Source organism: Ranitomeya imitator, chromosome 5, assembly GCF_032444005.1.
Source record: "Ranitomeya imitator isolate aRanImi1 chromosome 5, aRanImi1.pri, whole genome shotgun sequence".
In the NCBI taxonomy this organism is placed as follows: domain Eukaryota; kingdom Metazoa; phylum Chordata; class Amphibia; order Anura; family Dendrobatidae; genus Ranitomeya; species Ranitomeya imitator.
Genome location: NC_091286.1, coordinates 125,240,168 through 125,258,467, shown reverse-complemented (window position 1 = coordinate 125,258,467; position 18,300 = coordinate 125,240,168). Strand labels below are relative to the sequence as shown.

The window sequence follows — 18,300 nt, the reverse complement described above, 5'->3', positions numbered from 1 at the left end:
TGTAAACTAATAGGAAAGAAACAGATTGAATCATTTAAATCAAGCAAATGTTGTTATTTGAAATAAGTTTTCGACTATTAGAAGAGTTATTGTAAAAAAGGAGTCAAGATATTGTCAGACATGCTGAAATATTGACTAAAGAGATACCGTAATTTATTATTTCGGATAATTTTGAGCTGATTGACAACTCTTTAAGCTGCCGTCACACTAGCAGTATTTGATCAGTATTTTACATCAGTATTTGTAAGCCAAAACCAGGAGTGGGTGATAAATGCAGAAGTGGTGCATATGTTTCTATTATACTTTTCCTCTAATTGTTCCACTCCTGGTTTTGGCTTACAAATACTGATGTAAAATACTGAGCAAATACTGCTAGTATGACGGCAGCGTTACTCTTTGGCTCCCTTGTCAGGGGTATAATTAGCAAGGTTCGGCAGTCAGATCTGCTGCTGTATATAGTTTCACTTATTGAGGGCAAGTAGAGACTATGAAGGCGATAACTGGGAGAGGCATTGTATAGTGTCAAAAAGCTAAGGGTATGTGCACACGGTAAGTATTTGGTGCAGAAATTTCTGCCCCATTTTTGCATCTCTTGGCAGGAAAGACGCAGCTGTAAAAACGTGCATTTTTACTGCGTTTTTTACTAGCGTTTTTGTTGCAGATTTTTCTCCACTTATTAGTATCTGTGAAATCTGCAGCAAAAAAGCTGAAAGAACTGATATGCAGCAGAGTTAAATCTGCAAGTCACAAATAAGCAGCGTGTGCACGAGACCTCAGGATTCTCATTCACTTTGCTGGCATCAGGATACTTGTCACTATCCAATTTTGGATTTGTGGCAGATCTGGTTTGCCTCAGTTTAAGACCTTTTTTCCTTTATGGTCATCGGGGGTTAATGCAGTTTTTACCCCCCCGGTGGCCGCTGATGTTATTGCATTGCTGCTGGGTCAGCTGATGTTTGTGATGACCACTCTCTCCATCCTTTAAGAGGTCACCTGGTTCATCAGCTGACTGTCGGTGTTAGGTCATTCTTCAGCGACCTAGCCGGGAATAGGAGTTAGCTGGGAACTGTTGTTCTACAGCTGTGTCCATTGTATCTGGTGTTTCTTCCTGCTGTGCTTGCCTTGCAGCATTAAGCTAAGTGTGGTTTTCCTTGTCTGTATACTCTGTTATGGTGATATTTATACACTGGTGCAGTCCACCTCTCTTGGGGGGAGAGGGGGTCACTGATAGGGCCTGCACAGGAGACAGGGATACGCTGGCGGCTCAGGCCTCCTAACCTTCATAGGTACCCCTGAGATAAGGGAAAGCCAGGGCCCCTTATAGTGGCAGGGACAGGTGCGGGTTCCAGTTTGCCGTCCTGCCCCTTTATCGCCGTAAACGACGTGACAATACTCTTTAGGTTTTCTCTAAAATCTGCACTGAAAAAACGCAAGGTGTGCACCCAGCCTAAGAGGCGAAGGAAAGGATGACAAGACATGTGGATAGAGTGGAGGCCATTATTAGCATAACCTTTTAGATTCATAGACTCTCTTGCTGCTAATAACGCCCACATTTTAGTGGGGCTCCTTCCAATTCCTCCCTCCTTATGTTCCTTTCCATTACAGCCTATCATTTTGTCTTATTTAGTCTCGTTAGTCAGGCTGCTTATATTTTAATCGGTGATTATATAATGTCGAGAGCTCAGGGTGAATTTGGATTCTGTTCCTGTCCTACACGGCATTTAGGCTAAAATCAGATTTCAGATCAAACAGTTTGGCTTATGAAAGTAAGTGTCACAATGGATGTGGACTCCCTACCAGTGATATTTTCTATTGTTCATTTTAAAGCAAAATGAATCAAATTTCTTAATAGTATTCTCAACTAAAAATCGTATAATTTTGCGCAACTTCTCCACAGAGATAGCTGAGCTTCTGTTTCTGACATAGTTCCAACAGTACACTGATTCTGGCAGTCTGGGCTTTGTGGCTTCTCTCTGCTTCTACCTTCTCTGCGTTCTCCATTGTAGGAGAGGGAAGAAAGCATAGAAGTCTTCAGAGAGGGTGGCTGAAACAGACTGTGCTGTATAAGAGGATACAAATTAGAAAAGGACATATCCAAGAGGGAAGAATATGACAAGCTATATACTAGTATAAAAAGAAAGGAGTGCCCCATGGCAGACTATGCACTGGAAGGGGGATGGCTCATAGACTTCTCATCATTAGTATTGGTCACGGGTTGCTGAGTTTAAAGCAGAATTGTAATTATTTGTGCTGGTACAAAGTTGGTAAAGGCACTAGCAGTAGCATTCTGGGCACACAGATCTCACCTCCTGAATGTCTTACCTGGACAGACTAATAAACATGAAAAAATGTCTAAAACTAGAAGCAGGTAGCAAATTGGATGTAATAACATAGCAAAATTAATTGAACACCAAAGATTGCAGGCCCAAATTTAGTGCATCTTTTTGTACTGAAAGTAATCACTGTCATACGTAATATTATTTTTTATATCAAAGGAACATTAAAGTCAAGTATCTTGAAATAAGAAGTACTGTTTAGTCCTCTTAAAGTGCAGTGTTTTATGATGACTATAGTGGAATTACGTATATGAGTCATTATTGTTTTATTTTTGCCTGAAGGGAATAGTTTGATTGTATCTCATATTTTCTTATTTATCCAGACCGAGTCGAAGTCTGTTCAGAAATGGATCGGTGAGGCGAAAGAATTTGTTCTAAACCAACACACAGCCTCTGCAGATTCTGAAGGGCTACAGAGACAGCTGGACCAGTGCATGGTAACGTATCCAACTCTATCATATGAATGATTCAGAGGTCTTCATTGTTTTTCTTATCTTCCCCAGAATTTTATAAAGCAGTATGTTTAAAAAAATGGAGTATACAGGGTAATCATATTTCTTAAAATGTATGGTTGTTATATTTTTGTCATATATTGAATGCATTATTTTATGTTTAATTTTCAGTTAAGTGCAGAGATTGTTTTCTTTCTAATGATCTTTTCGTTTATGCAACCCTTCCAATCCTACATTCATGCAAATGAGCTCTCTTCCAGAAAAAGGAAAGGAAGTTATCTAGTCCCACCTATTGCAGGTACAGTCATGGCCAAAAGTATTGACACCCCTGCAATTCTGTCAGATAATACTCATTTTCTTCCTGAAAATGATTGCAAACATAAATTATTTGGTATTATTATCTTCGTTTAATTTGTCTTAAATGAAAAAACACAAAAAGAATTGTCTTAAAGCCAAATTGGATATAATTCCACAGCGCACATAAAAAAGGGGGTGGACAAAAGTATTGGCACTGTTCAGAAAATCATGTGATGCTTCTCTAATTTGTGGAATTAACATCACCTGTAATTTACCTGTGGCACCTAACAGGTGTTGGCAATAACTAAATCACACTTGCAGCCAGTTGACATGGATTAAAGTTGACTCAACCTCTGTCCTGTGTCCTTGTGTGTACCACATTGAGCATGGAGAAAAGAAAGAAGACCAAAGAACTGTCTGAGGACTTGAGAAACCAAATTGTGAGGAAGCATGAGCAATCTCAAGGCTACAAGTCCATCTCCAAAGACCTGAATGTTCCTGTGTCTACCGTGCGCAGTGTCATCAAGAAGTTTAAAGCCCATTGCACTGTGGCTAACCTGCCTAGATGTGGACGGAAAAGAAAAATTGACAAGAGATTTCAACGCAAGATTGTGCGGATGTTGGATAAAGAACCTCGACTAACATCCAAACAAGTTTAAACTGCCCTGAAGTCCGAGGGTACAACAGTGTCAACCCGTACTCTCCGTCGGCATCTGAATGAAAAGGGACTGTATGGTAGGAGACCCAGGAAGACCCCACTTCTTACCCCGAGACATAAAAAAGCCAGGCTGGAGTTTTCCAAAACTTACCTGAAAAAGCCTAAAACGTTTTGGAAGGATTATTTCTGGTCAGATGAGACAAAAGTAGAGCTTTTTGGGCAAAGGCATCAACATAGAGTTTATAGGAGAAAAAAAGAGGCATTCAGAGAAAAGAACACGGTCCCTACAGTCAAACATGGCGGAGGTTCCCTGATGTTTTGGGGTTGCTTTGCTGCCTCTGGCACTGGACTGCTTGACCGTGTGCATGGCGTTATGAAGTCTGAAGACTACCAACAAAATTTGCAGCATAATGTAGGGCCCAGTGTGAGAAAGCTGGGTCTCCTTCAGAGGTCATGGGTATTCCAGCAGGACAATGATCCAAAACACACTTCAAAAAGCACTAGAAAATGGTTTGAGAGAAAGCACTGGAGACTTCTAAGGTGGCCAGCAATGAGTCCAGACCTGAATCCTATAGAACACCTGTGGAGAGATCTAAAAATGGCAGTTTGGAGAAGGCACCCTTCAAATCTCAGGGACCTGGAGCAGTTTGCCAAAGAAGAATGGTCTAAAATTCCAGCAGAGCATTGTAAGAAACTTATTGATGGTTACCAGAAGCGGTTGGTCGCAGTTATTTTGGCTAAAGGTTGTGCAACCAAGTATTCGGCTGAGGGTGCCAATACTTTTGTCTGGCCCATTTCTGGAGTTTTGTGTGAAATGATCAATGTTTTGCTTTTTGCTTAATTCTCTTTTGTGTTTTTTCATTTAAGACAAATTAAGTGAAGATAATAATACCAAATAATTTGTGTTTGCAATCATTTTCAGGAAGAAAATGAGAATTATCTGACAGAATTGCAGGGGTGTCAATACTTTTGGCCATGACTGTAGCTATCCTATAAGTCTCGGTTTCCAATACCCAATGCAACAGTGATCTGTGTTTATCTGTCACAACTGATGTCAAAATTGCATCAGTTTTTGTCCGCCATTTTATTTTTCACTAGTTTCTCCTGAAAAATAATTGCGTTGGATTGAAAGCACAGTAAGTATCATTTTGCGATCCAACTCCTTGAAGTGTCTGGTGCAACAATGCCATAGAAAACAGAGAGAAAAAAACAGAATAGCAGATACCGTATATATTCGAGTATAAGCCGACCCGAGTATAAGCCGACCCCCCTAATTTTTCCACAAAAAACTGGTAAAACTTAATGACTCGAGTATAAGCCTAGGGTGGAAAATTCAGCAGCTACTTGTAAATTTCAAAAATTAAAATAGATACCAATAAAAGTAAAATTAATTGAGACATCAGTAGATTAAGTGTTTTTGAATATCCATATTGAATCAGGAGCCCCATATAATGCTCCATACAGTTCATGATGGGCTCCATATAGATGCTCCATATTAAAATATGCCCCATTGTTATGAAAGGCAATTCAGTACCACAATGGACATAGCGGTCAGAGCACATACAGTGATCTGGCAATAACCCAAAATCATAGAACGAGCTCTGAGACGTGGGAACTCTGCAGACCGCAATCCCTAATCCTCTCCAAACAACACTAGAGGCAGCCGTGGATTGCGCCTAACTCTGCCTATGCAACTCGGCACAGCCTGAGAAACTAACTAGCCTGAAGATAGAAAATAAGCCTACCTTGCCTCAGAGAAATACCCCAAAGGAAAAGGCAGCCCCCCACATATAATGACTGTGAGTTAAGATGAAAAGACAAACGTAGAGATGAAATAGATTCAGCAAAGTGAGGCCCGACTTTCTTAACAGAGCGAGGATAGAAAAAGTAACTTTGCGGTCTACCCAAAACCCTACAAAAACCACGCAAAGGGGGCAAAAAGACCCTCCGTACCGAACTAACGGCACGGAGGTACACCCTTTGCGTCCCAGAGCTTCCAGCAACAAATTAGACAAGCTGGACAGAAAAAATAGCAAACAAATAGCAAAGAAGAACTTAGCTATGCAGAGCAGCAGGCCACAGGAATGATCCAGGGAAAAGCAAGTCCAACACTGGAACATTGACAGGAAGCCAGGATCAAAGCATCAGGTGGAGTTAAGTAGAGAAGCACCTAACGACCTCACCAGATCACCTGAGGAAGGAAACTCAGAAGCCCCAGTACCACTTCCCTCCATCAACAGAAGCTCACAGAGAGAATCAGCCGAAGTACCACTTGTGACCACAGGAGGGAGCTCTGCCACAGAATTCACAACAGTACCCCCCCTTGAGGAGGGGTCACCGAACCCTCACCAGAGCCCCCAGGCCGACCAGGATGAGCCACATGAAAGGCACGAACAAGATCGGGAGCATGGACATCAGAGGCAAAAACCCAGGAATTATCTTCCTGAGCATAACCCTTCCATTTAACCAGATACTGGAGTTTCCGTCTAGAAACACGAGAATCCAAAATCTTCTCCACAATATACTCCAACTCCCCCTCCACCAAAACCGGGGCAGGAGGATCAACAGATGGAAGCATAGGTGCCACGTATCTCCGCAACAATGACCTATGGAATACGTTATGTATGGAAAAAGAATCTGGAAGGGTCAGACGAAAAGACACAGGATTAAGAACCTCAGAAATCCTATACGGACCAATGAAACGAGGTTTAAACTTAGGAGAGGAAACCTTCATAGGAATATGACGAGAAGATAACTAAACCAGATCCCCAACACGAAGTCGGGGACCCACACGGCGTCTGCGATTAGCGAAACGTTGAGCCTTCTCCTGGGACAAGGTCAAATTGTCCACTACATGAGTCCAAATCTGCTGCAACCTGTCCACCACAGTATCCACACCAGGACAGTCCGAAGACTCAACCTGTCCTGAAGAGAAACGAGGATGGAACCCAGAATTGCAGAAAAATGGCGAAACCAAGGTAGCCGAGCTGGCCCGATTATTAAGGGCGAACTCAGCCAAAGGCAAAAAGGACACCCAGTCATCCTGATCGGCAGAAACAAAGCATCTCAGATATGTTTCCAAGGTCTGATTGGTTCGTTCGGTCTGGCCATTAGTCTGAGGATGGAAAGCCGAGGAAAAAGACAAGTCAATGCCCATCCTACCACAAAAGGCTCGCCAAAACCTTGAAACAAACTGGGAACCTCTGTCAGAAACGATATTCTCTGGAATGCCATGTAAACGAACCACATGCTGGAAGAACAATGGCACCAAATCAGAGGAGGAAGGCAATTTAGACAAGGGTACCAGATGGACCATCTTAGAAAAGCGATCACAGACCACCCAAATGACTGACATCTTTTGAGAAACGGGAAGATCAGAAATAAAATCCATAGAGATATGTGTCCAAGGCCTCTTCGGGACCGGCAAGGGCAAAAGCAACCCACTGGCACGAGAACAGCAGGGCTTAGCCCGAGCACAAATCCCACAGGACTGCACAAAAGCACGCACATCCCGCGACAGAGACGGCCACCAAAAGGATCTAGCCACTAACTCTCTGGTACCAAAGATTCCAGGATGACCAGCCAACACCGAACAATGAACCTCAGAGATAACTTTATTGGTCCACCTATCAGGGACAAACAGTCTCTCCGCTGGACAACGATCAGGTTTATTAGCCTGAAATTTTTGCAGCACCCGCCGCAAATCAGGGGAGATGGCAGACACAATTACTCCTTCCTTGAGGATACCCGCCGGCTCAGACAAACCCGGAGAGTCGGGCACAAAACTCCTAGACAGAGCATCCGCCTTCACATTTTTAGAGCCCGGAAGGTACGAAATCACAAAGTCAAAACGGGCAAAAACAGCGACCAACGAGCCTGTCTAGGATTCAACCGCTTAGCAGACTCAAGATAAGTCAAGTTCTTATGATCAGTCAATACCACCACGCGATGCTTAGCTCCTTCAAGCCAATGACGCCACTCCTCGAATGCCCACTTCATGGCCAGCAACTCTCGGTTGCCCACATCATAATTTCGCTCAGCAGGCGAAAACTTCCTGGAAAAAAAAGCGCATGGTTTCATCACTGAGCAATCAGAACCTCTCTGCGACAAAACAGCCCCTGCTCCAATCTCAGAAGCATCAACCTCGACCTGGAACGGAAGAGAAACATCTGGTTGACACAACACAGGGGCAGAAGAAAAACGACGCTTCAACTCCTGAAAAGCTTCCACAGCAGCAGAAGACCAATTGACCAAATCAGCACCCTTCTTGGTCAAATCGGTCAATGGTTTGGCAATACTAGAAAAATTGCAGATGAAGCGACGATAAAAATTAGCAAAGCCCAGGAACTTTTGCAGACTTTTCAGAGATGTCGGCTGAGTCCAATCATGGATGGCTTGGACCTTAACAGGATCCATCTCGATAGTAGAAGGGGAAAAGATGAACCCCAAAAATGAAACCTTCTGCACACCAAAGAGACACTTTGATCCCTTCACAAACAAAGAATTAGCACGCAGGACTTGAAAAACTGTTCTGACCTGCTTCACATGAGACTCCCAATCATCCGAGAAGATCAAAATGTCATCCAAGTACACAATCAGGAATTTATCCAGATACTCTCGGAAGATGTCATGCATAAAGGATTGAAACACTGATGGAGCATTGGCAAGTCCGAATGGCATCACTAGATACTCAAAATGACCCTCGGGCGTATTAAATGCAGTTTTCCATTCATCTCCTCGCCTGATTCGCACCAGATTATACGCACCACGAAGATCTATCTTGGTGAACCAACTAGCCCCCTTAATCCGAGCAAACAAATCAGATAACAATGGCAAGGGGTACTGAAATTTAACCGTGATCTTATTTAGAAGGCGGTAATCTATACAAGGTCTCAGCGAACCATCCTTCTTGGCTACAAAAAAGAACCCTGCTCCTAATGGTGACGATGACGGGCGAATATGCCCCTTCTCCAGGGATTCCTTCACATAACTGCGCATAGCGGCGTGCTCAGGCACGGATAAATTAAACAGTCGACCTTTTGGGAATTTACTACCAGGAATCAAATTGATAGCACAATCACAATCCCTATGCAGAGGTAGGGCATCGGACTTGGGCTCATCAAATACATCCCGGTAATCAGACTAGAACTCTGGAACCTCAGAAGGGGTGGATGACGAAATTGACAGAAATGGAACATCACCATGTACCCCCTGACAACCCCAGCTGGACACCGACATAGATTTCCAATCTAATACTGGATTATGGGCTTGTAGCCATGGCAATCCCAACACGACCACATCATGCAGATTATGCAACACCAGAAAGCGAATAACCTCCTGATGTGCAGGAGCCATGCACATGGTCAGCTGGGTCCAGTATTGAGGCTTATTCTTGGCCAAAGGCGTGGCATCAATTCCTCTCAATGGAATAGGACACTGCAAGGGCTCTAAGAGAAACCCACAACGTTTAGCATACTCCAAGTCCATCAAATTCAGGGCAGCGCCTGAATCCACAAATGCCATGACAGAATACGATGACAAAGAACAGATCAAGGTAACGGACAGAAGAAATTTTGACTGTACCGTACCAATAGTGGCAGACTTAGCGAACCGCTTAGTGCGCTTAGGACAATCAGAGATAGCATGAGTGGAATCACCACAGTAGAAACACAGCCCATTCAGACGTCTGTGTTCTTGCCGTTCAACTCTGGTCAAAGTCCTATCGCACTGCATAGGCTCAGGTTTAAGCTCAGGTAATACCGCCAAATGGTGCACAGATTTACGCTCACGCAAGCGTCGACCGATCTGACTGGCCAAAGACATAGACTCATTCAAACCAGCAGGCATAGGAAATCCCACCATGACATCCTTAAGGGCTTCAGAGAGACCCTTTCTGAACATAGCTGCCAACGCAGATTCATTCCATTGAGTGAGCACGGACCACTTTCTAAATTTCTGACAATATACCTCTATCTCATCCTGACCCTGACAAAGAGCCAGCAAATTTTTCTCTGCCTGATCCACTGAATTAGGTTCATCGTACAGCAATCCGAGCGCCAGGAAAAATGCATCGATATTACTCAATGCAGGATCTCCTGGCGCAAGAGAAAATGCCCAGTCCTGAGGGTCGCCGCGCAAAAAAGAAATAACAATCAAAACCTGTTGAACTGGATCACCAGAGGAGCGAGGTTTCAAGGCCAGAAATAATTTACAATTATTTTTGAAACTCAGAAACTTAGTTCTATCTCCAAAAAACAAATCAGGAATAGGAATTCTTGGTTCTAACATAGATTTCTGATCAATAGTGTCTTGAATCTTTTGTACTCTTGCTGAGAGCAGATCCACAAATGAAGACAGACTTCTAATGTCCATCGCTACACCTGTGTACTGAACCACCCAAATGTCTAGGGGAAAAAAAAAGGCAAAACACAGTGCAAAGAAAAAAAAAATGGTCTCAGAACTTCTTTTTTCCCTCTATTGAGAATCATTAGTACTTTGGGCTTCCTGTACTGTTATGAAAGGCAATTCAGTACCACAATGGACATAGCGGTCAGAGCACATACAGTGATCTGACAATAACCCAAAATCATAGAACGAGCTCTGAGACGTGGGAACTCTGCAGACCGCAATCCCTATTCCTCTCCAAACAACACTAGAGGCAGCCGTGGATTGCGCCTAACTCTGCCTATGCAACTCGGCACAGCCTGAGAAACTAACTAGCCTGAAGATAGAAAATAAGCCTACCTTGCCTCAGAGAAATACCCCAAAGGAAAAGGCAGCCCCCCACATATAATGACTGTGAGTTAAGATGAAAAGACAAACGTAGAGATGAAATAGATTCAGCAAAGTGAGGCCCGACTTTCTTAACAGAGCGAGGATAGAAAAAGTAACTTTGCGGTCTACACAAAACCCTAAAGAAAACCACGCAAAGGGGGCAAAAAGACCCTCCGTACCGAACTAACGGCACAGAGGTACACCCTTTGCGTCCCAGAGCTTCCAGCAACAAATTAGACAAGCTGGACAGAAAAAATAGCAAACAAATAGCAAAGAAGAACTTAGCTATGCAGAGCAGCAGGCCACAGGAATGATCCAGGGAAAAGCAAGTCCAACACTGGAACATTGACAGGAAGCCAGGATCAAAGCATCAGGTGGAGTTAAGTAGAGAAGCACCTAACGACCTCACCAGATCACCTGAGGGAGGAAACTCAGAAGCCGCAGTACCACTTCCCTCCATCAACAGAAGCTCACAGAGAGAATCAGCCGAAGTACCACTTGTGACCACAGGAGGGAGCTCTGCCACAGAATTCACAACACCCCATATAATGCTCCATATACAAATGTGCCACATATAATGCTCCATGCAGTTCATTATGGCCCCATAAGATGCTCCATATACAAATATGCCCCATATAATGCTCCATGCAGTTCATTATGGCCCCATAAGATGCTCCATATACAAATATGCCCCATATAATGCTCCATACAGTTCAGTATGGCCCCATAAGATGCTCCATATACAAATATGCCACATATAATGCTCCATACAGTTCATTATGGCCCCATAAATGCTCCATATACAAATATGCCCCATATAATGCTCCATACAGTTCAGTATGGCCCCATAGATGCTCCATATAGCAATGTGCCACATGTAATGCTGCTGCTGCTGCAATAAAAAAAGAAAATTACATACTCACTTCTCGTCGCTGCTCCTCAGTGTCCCGTCTCTCCGCACTGACTGTTCAGGCAGAGGGCGGAGCACACACTAATACGTCATCGCGCCCTCTGACCTGAACAGTCGAAGACGAAGCGGCGCCGACGCTGGAACGAGGGACAGGTGAATATGAAATACTCACCTGCTCCCGGCGCGGTCCCTGACAGCTTCTCCCGGGCAGCTGGTCTCCGTCGCCCGCAGCTTCTTCCTCTGTTCAGAGGTCACGTGGTACCGCTCATTACAGTAATGAATATGTGGCTCCACCCCTATGGGAGTGGTGTCCATATTCATTACTTTAATGAGCGGTACCACCTGACCGCTGAACAGAGGAAGAAGGTGCCAGCGCCGGAGACCATGGGACATGCAGGGACCGCGTTAGGAGCACCAGGAGCAGGTGAGTTTGTGACCGTCGTCGCTCCCCCTCACCCGCCGACCCCCCACCTTCCATGACTCTGGTACTTTCAGCCCATTTTTTTGGGCTGAAAATCTCGGCTTATACTCGAGTATATACGGTAAATAGAAGCAAAGTTTAAAGTCAATGGCCTACCCTTTAACAAATCTTATAAGACAAGTGAAACCAGAGTCTTATGGAGAATACTACGCAACTAGTTCCAGTTTTCTTCTGGAGGAGAGCTAATTTGCATACCTTTATACCAGGGAGCATTGCATATTTTAAAAGGAAAAAATAGTATTCTGTAATTCTTTATTAATTTTGCAATTATAGCACAACAGTTTTGCTTTCATAGAATGAGCTGTAAAGTATTGTGAATACTAATTAAATACTATGAATCAAATAACTTTTTGTATTATTATTTGCAAGTGAAAAGTACATGTAGCAGAAATCAGATGAGTTTTATATTTTTGTGACAGAGGTGTCTGAAAAGTAGGAAACTCCTGATTTTGCTGTAGGTTTGATAGCTGCACATTTCCCTCCACTCTAAATAACAAAGAAGGGTCCTAAAAGAGACCTCTATACTCTGTGACATTGATAATTTGTAATAGAACATATGAAAAGTTGCGTCGAGAAACACGTGATGGTGTCTCCGCAGCTTCTTTACATGCATCTGCATATTTCCCATAAGGGATGGGTGCAGTGTTCTGGAATCACTGCGTTGAGAAACACGTGATGGTGTCTCCGCGGTGTTGGATGTTTTGGTCTCCCCGAGGCCAATCATCTGTGCCTTTATAGAACATATGAAAAGGTTATATCTTAAAGGGAATCTGTCAGCAGGATTTCATCCTCCAAAACTATATATGCATGTAGCTCTTTAGAGACAGGTCCAGCAATACCTTCACATGGCCAGTTCATTCCTCCCTTACTGAGAAATCAGTATTTGAATTGATATGCAACTGAGGATGAAGAGCTGTTTGTAGCCACTCCAGCTCTATTCTCCTCCCACTGTCACATCCCCTGATTGATTGACAGCCTCTATGTTGTATGACATCAGGCAATTTGGCCATCTGTCAAGCAGGAGGAGGTGGCGCTGGATGGGAAATAGAGCTGGAGTGACAAGAGGCTTCAGATTTGACATAGTCCTTAGGCCTAATTTGCATATCAATTAGAACACTGATTTCTCAGTAAGAGTATGTGCACACATTATGTATTTGTTGCAGTCATTAGAATGGGTGAAAAACGCTGCAAAAACACGGAAAGAATTGACATGCTGCAGATTTGAAGGTATTTCAAATCTGAAAGGAAACAGTATGGTATGCAACATGTGCATGAGATTTCAGAAATCTCTCTCACTTGGCTGGGACACTAAAATGCTGCATTTTTCTTGGGAAAAAATTTGGTGAAAACACGATATATTCACATACCCTAATGGAAGACGAATATTTGGGTTAAAAACGTAGAGCAGGTGCTTTGTGGTTGGCTTCTATGTCCACCAAGCCACAGCAGATACATCTTTTCTCGAGGTGTTTAGCTTCTATTATCCTTCCTTCAGCATTTTTAGGTTAACAGGTGTCTTCATTTCCTCATTTGTATGCCCTATCGTCTGTTGGGTGAGGCTTTATATACTTTTTGCTGCTGGTGATAATCTCATTTGGATGTCCAGCCATACTGCTGTAGTTTAAGCCAGTCAGTGAAAGATCAGCTATGGTTTATCTCACTGCTGTTTAAATTTTTTACCCTGCACCCATCTTTTATTTCTTTTTAGGAGGTAGGCGGCATGGTTCGTGGTTTGTTTTACTCACTTTGGGATTCCATTCTATTCTGCACATTTTTCCTTCTGTAGGTAATTTGCACTCTGCTCTCTGATGCTTTAGAAGGATCGTGAAGCGCTTGACAGCCTTTCAGGCAGCATATATCCGAGTTGCCATATTCTTGTCTGTGGTTAGGATTATCTCAGCTCACTCGGGAACTACTATGGACGGCGGGGTCAGGATTTCTAGTCTGTATAGGAATTGGCAGGGTCAGTTGCTGTTTTTAGTATATTACCTTTTTTCCCGCGTAACTTGCTACACTATCATAACACCATGTAAAGTTATTGGACTTGTCTTTGAAAGAGCTGCGTGCACATATAAATAATTTGAGGTGTCAAACTTTACGGACAGATTCCCTTCTATTAGACAATCCCTAAACCATATTGTTAGATTTTCTCTAAATTTGCTGATCTATAGTTTTTAGCTCTAAACATTTAATGGCTTGAAACTACCTCTCAGTTTTAGATTGCGAAATATTTGTGAATGGAAATGGTCATGACAACACCAGATGTAAAAATAGCATACAATTTGGGTCATGGATATGCCTTACAAATATAGAATTGGCATGTTTTAGCCACTCAGGGCTTGAGCCTATTTTTGTGTTGTCCAGATGACTTGTGCTAATTTCGGCTTCATCTCTGTAGGCTCTTGTCAACGAAATGGAAGCTGTGGAAGGATGTTTAAGCAAGCTGAACGATGCAGAATCGGGACTTAAAAACCACTCTGATACAATGATCCACACATGGGTAGTGCCTAGACTCACTGACCAGCAGGCCCAATGGGAGAGACTAAGCAAACAGGTAAAAGAGACATCCGTCGTAGAGCTGAAATATGCTAAAGAACATGCATCAGGTCACACATGGAAACCAGAAACTATTAAAAATACAGGGTTGTCTATAGCTGACTGCTACTGATAATGGTACTAGTCAACCTTTTATTTGATTGGGACCATTTTTGTCTCATGTCCAATGATCACATATTGCGGGATGTGAAAATGAAGACGGCATTGCTGTCTGCAAATATTTCTGAAATGTTGAAAAGAATTTTAAGAAACTTCAGATCTCATCATATGTATGTAAAAGTACTATTTCAATGTCCTATGAGCACTATGTCATTAAAGTAGCTGGCACTATGATCATGCAGAGATTGAAAATCATTTGTCTTAAATCAGTTCGAAAAATTGTAAAAAGTCTTATTGCTGTTTGTGTGGATTTTTTCTTCATGTACCTATGTTGGCAATGTCTTGCAATATGGTTATAGTTCAGTTGTTCTCGGCACTTTCCACAAACACAAGTTTCTAGCTATAAGTCAGAGTTGCTTCTGTTTGCTTCTAAGGTGATTCATCAGATGAACAGGTTGTCCGAAAGTCAAGAGAAGGCAGTAAATTTAAAGAAGGACTTGGCAGAGATGCAAGAATGGATGACACAAGCTGAAGAGGAATATTTGGAAAGGGATTTTGAGTACAAGTCACCAGAAGAGCTTGAGAGTGCAGTTGAAGAAATGAAAGTAAGCAACAAAGAACAGACAAAGGGGAATTACCGTAGTCACAGAATTTTTCAGAGGATAAAATACCATAATACAGCATTATTATTATTATTATTATTTTTTTTTAATTACACACAAAAAGTAAAAGTAATTGAAATGTAAGAATTTCTTCAAACCTAATAAATCATCCTTTCATTAACCTCTTGGACTAGAGGAAATACAAGAGAAAATATTTCTGCTGTATTAACCCTATTCCTCCCTCACCTTCCGAAGAAAAATGCATATATGACTGAGATGAGCCAGAATGTTATACAGCTCCTCTGTTATTCCTCTAACCGTTGATCAAACTGTTTACTGAAAATTCCAGATATTCTTAGTACTTTTCTTGAAGATTACCAGTTTTTGCTCCCCTACTATATGTAAGAAGAAGTAGACATCAGTTTTTATTATAATTTAAAATAACTTTTTTTTTAGAGAGCGAAAGAGGATGTGTTACAGAAAGAGGTGCGAGTGAAGATCTTGAAAGATAACATTATGACTATGGCTGCCAAGAGGCCAGCTGGAGGCCAAGATTTAACAGTAGAGCTAAAAGAAGTTCTGGACAACTATCAACTTCTGTGTAATAGGATCCGAGGAAAGTGCCACACGCTAGAGGTACATTAATATCCATTGTGCTAGTTTACATTGTGGAATCACTCTATCCACTATTCTATGTATTCAACTGCTACCATTTATTTCTGTTGGGTTACATCAGTGGAAAATTTCCATCTTCCATTTACTCACAGATAATTGTCTAATTTTTTTTTTAGATATGTATTTTTAAGACAGAGACAAAATTAGTTCTTTACTTTGACTTGAATATACAGTGGGGAAAAAAGTATTTAGTCAGCCACCAGTTGTGCAAGTAGACCACAACTATGAGAATCAAAATGGGAAAACAAATCCAGAAAATCACCTTGTCTGATTTTGCAAGTTTTATTTAGCAAATTATGGTGGAAAATAAGTATTTGGTCACCTAAGAACATGAAAGAATTCATGAAACTGTAACTGCTTCTTTAAGAGGCTCCTCTGTCCTCCACTCATTACCTGTAGTAATAGCACCTGCTTGAACATGTTATCAGTATAAAAGACACCTGTCCACAACCTCAAACAGTCACACTCCAAACTCCACTATGGTGAAGACCAAAGAGCTGTCGAAGGACACCAAAAACAAAATTGCAAAATCAGACTAGGTGATTTTCTGGATTTGTTTTCTCACTTTGACTCTCATAATTGTGGTCTACCTATGATGTCAAATACAGGCCTGTTATGATCCGGTGGTTTGGACAAATAATGGACCTGATAGTTACTGATAATAAGGACGAGCTCTGGGACGTGGGAACTCTGCTGACCGCAATCCCTAAACCTATCAAGACACACTAGAAATAGCCGTGGATTGCGCCTAACTCTCCCTATGCAACTCGGCACAGCCTAAGAAACTAGCTAGCCCTGAAGATAGAAAAATAAAGCCTACCTTGCCTCAGAGAAATTCCCCAAAGGAAAAGGCAGCCCCCCACATATAATGACTGTGAGTAAAGATGAAAATACAAACACAGAGATGAAATAGATTTAGCAAAGTGAGGCCCGACTTACTGATCAGACCGAGGATAGAAAAGGTTACTTTGCGGTCAGCACAAAAACTTACAAAAGACCATGCAGAGAGTGCAGGGAAAAATACCTTCCGCACCGACTCACGGTGCGGGAGGCGCCCCTCTGCGTCCCAGAGCTTCCAGCAAGCAAGGCAATATTGACAAAAGCAAGCTGGACAGAAAAAATAGCAAACAAGCAAAATAGCACAGAGGAACTTAGCTTCTGCTGGAGCAACAGGAACTCAGAACGATCCAGGAGCGAACTAAAGCCATAGTACAACATTGACAGCTGGCATGGGGCAAAGAACTAAGTGGAGTTAAATAGAGCAGCCCACTAACGAATTAGCCTCGTCACCTGTGGAAGGAAACTCAGAAACACCCACAGGCACCAGAGAAAGTCCATGGACAGAACCAGCCGAAGTACCATTCATGACCACAGGAGGGAGACTGACAACAGAATTCACAACACAGGCCTCTCTCATCTTTTTAAGGCCATGTTCACACAATGCGTTTTTTACTGCGGAACCGCCGCGATTTTGCCCACATTGCGGAAATTCACTAAAAAAGCCGCGCTGAATAGCTGCGGTAAAAAAGAAGGACCACGTCACTTCTTTGTGCGGAACTGCAGCGGTTCTGCACCCATTGACCTCCATTGTTAGGGTCAAACCCGCAGTAAAACCCGCAGACGAAAAAAATATGTGCGGGTTTTCTGCGGTTTGTGGTGCAGAACCGCTGCAGCAGGAAGTGCGTGGGCGGTGTGTGGCTGTCCCCCCGTGCCCCAATCCCACCCCCCCATGCTCCGATGCCACCCCCCCCGTGCTCCGTCGCTCCCCCCCCCCCCGTGCCCTCATCTCCCCCCCTTATACTAACCGGGCCTCCCGGTGTCCGTCCGTCTGTCTTCTCCCTGGGCGCCGCCATCTTCCAAAATGGCGGGTGCATGCGCAGTGCGCCCGCCGAATCTGCCGGCTGGCAGATTCGTTCCAGGCACATTTTGATCACTGTGATAACCTCACAGTGATCAAAATAAAAAAAAAAGTAAATGACCCCCCCCCCCTTTATCACCCCCATAGGTAGTAACAATAATAAAATAAAGAATTTTTTTTTTCCCCCACTACAGTTAGAACTAGGGTTAGGGTTAGGGGTAGGGTTAGGGGTAGGGTTAGGGTTAGGGGTAGGGTTAGGGGTAGGGGTAGGGTTAGGGGTAGGGTTAGGGTTAGGGGTAGGGTTAGGGTTAAGGGTAGGGTTAGGGGTAGGGTTAAGGGTAGGGTTAGGGTATTTTCAGCCATTTTAACCCTAAAAAAACTTCCTAGAAAACACACAGACTCTGCAGAGAAAACTGCATAAAAAAACGCACTGAAAACCGCATCAAAAAACGCATCAAAAAACGCACCAAAAACGCACCAAAAAACGCACCTGCGTTTTCTGCCAAGAGCTGCGGTTTTTCGTGCAGAAAAAACAGCAGGGAAATCAGGAACGTGTGAATATGGCCTAAGTGGGAAAACTTGCACAATTGGTGGCTGACTAA

At 43.0% G+C, this 18,300-nt stretch overlaps 1 protein-coding gene across 2 annotated transcripts in view; it reads left to right on the top strand.

The window, feature by feature from the left end:
- Window positions 1–18,300, top strand: part of UTRN (utrophin) — a 930,516-nt gene that overhangs the window by 264,698 nt on the left and 647,518 nt on the right. For both annotated transcript variants that reach the window (XM_069769124.1, XM_069769123.1), the window contains exons 24-27: window positions 2,660–2,773; window positions 14,307–14,462; window positions 14,998–15,168; window positions 15,622–15,801. In XM_069769124.1, the coding sequence (XP_069625225.1) occupies window positions 2,660–2,773; window positions 14,307–14,462; window positions 14,998–15,168; window positions 15,622–15,801 (621 nt within the window). The remainder of the gene's footprint in view (window positions 1–2,659; window positions 2,774–14,306; window positions 14,463–14,997; window positions 15,169–15,621; window positions 15,802–18,300) is intronic.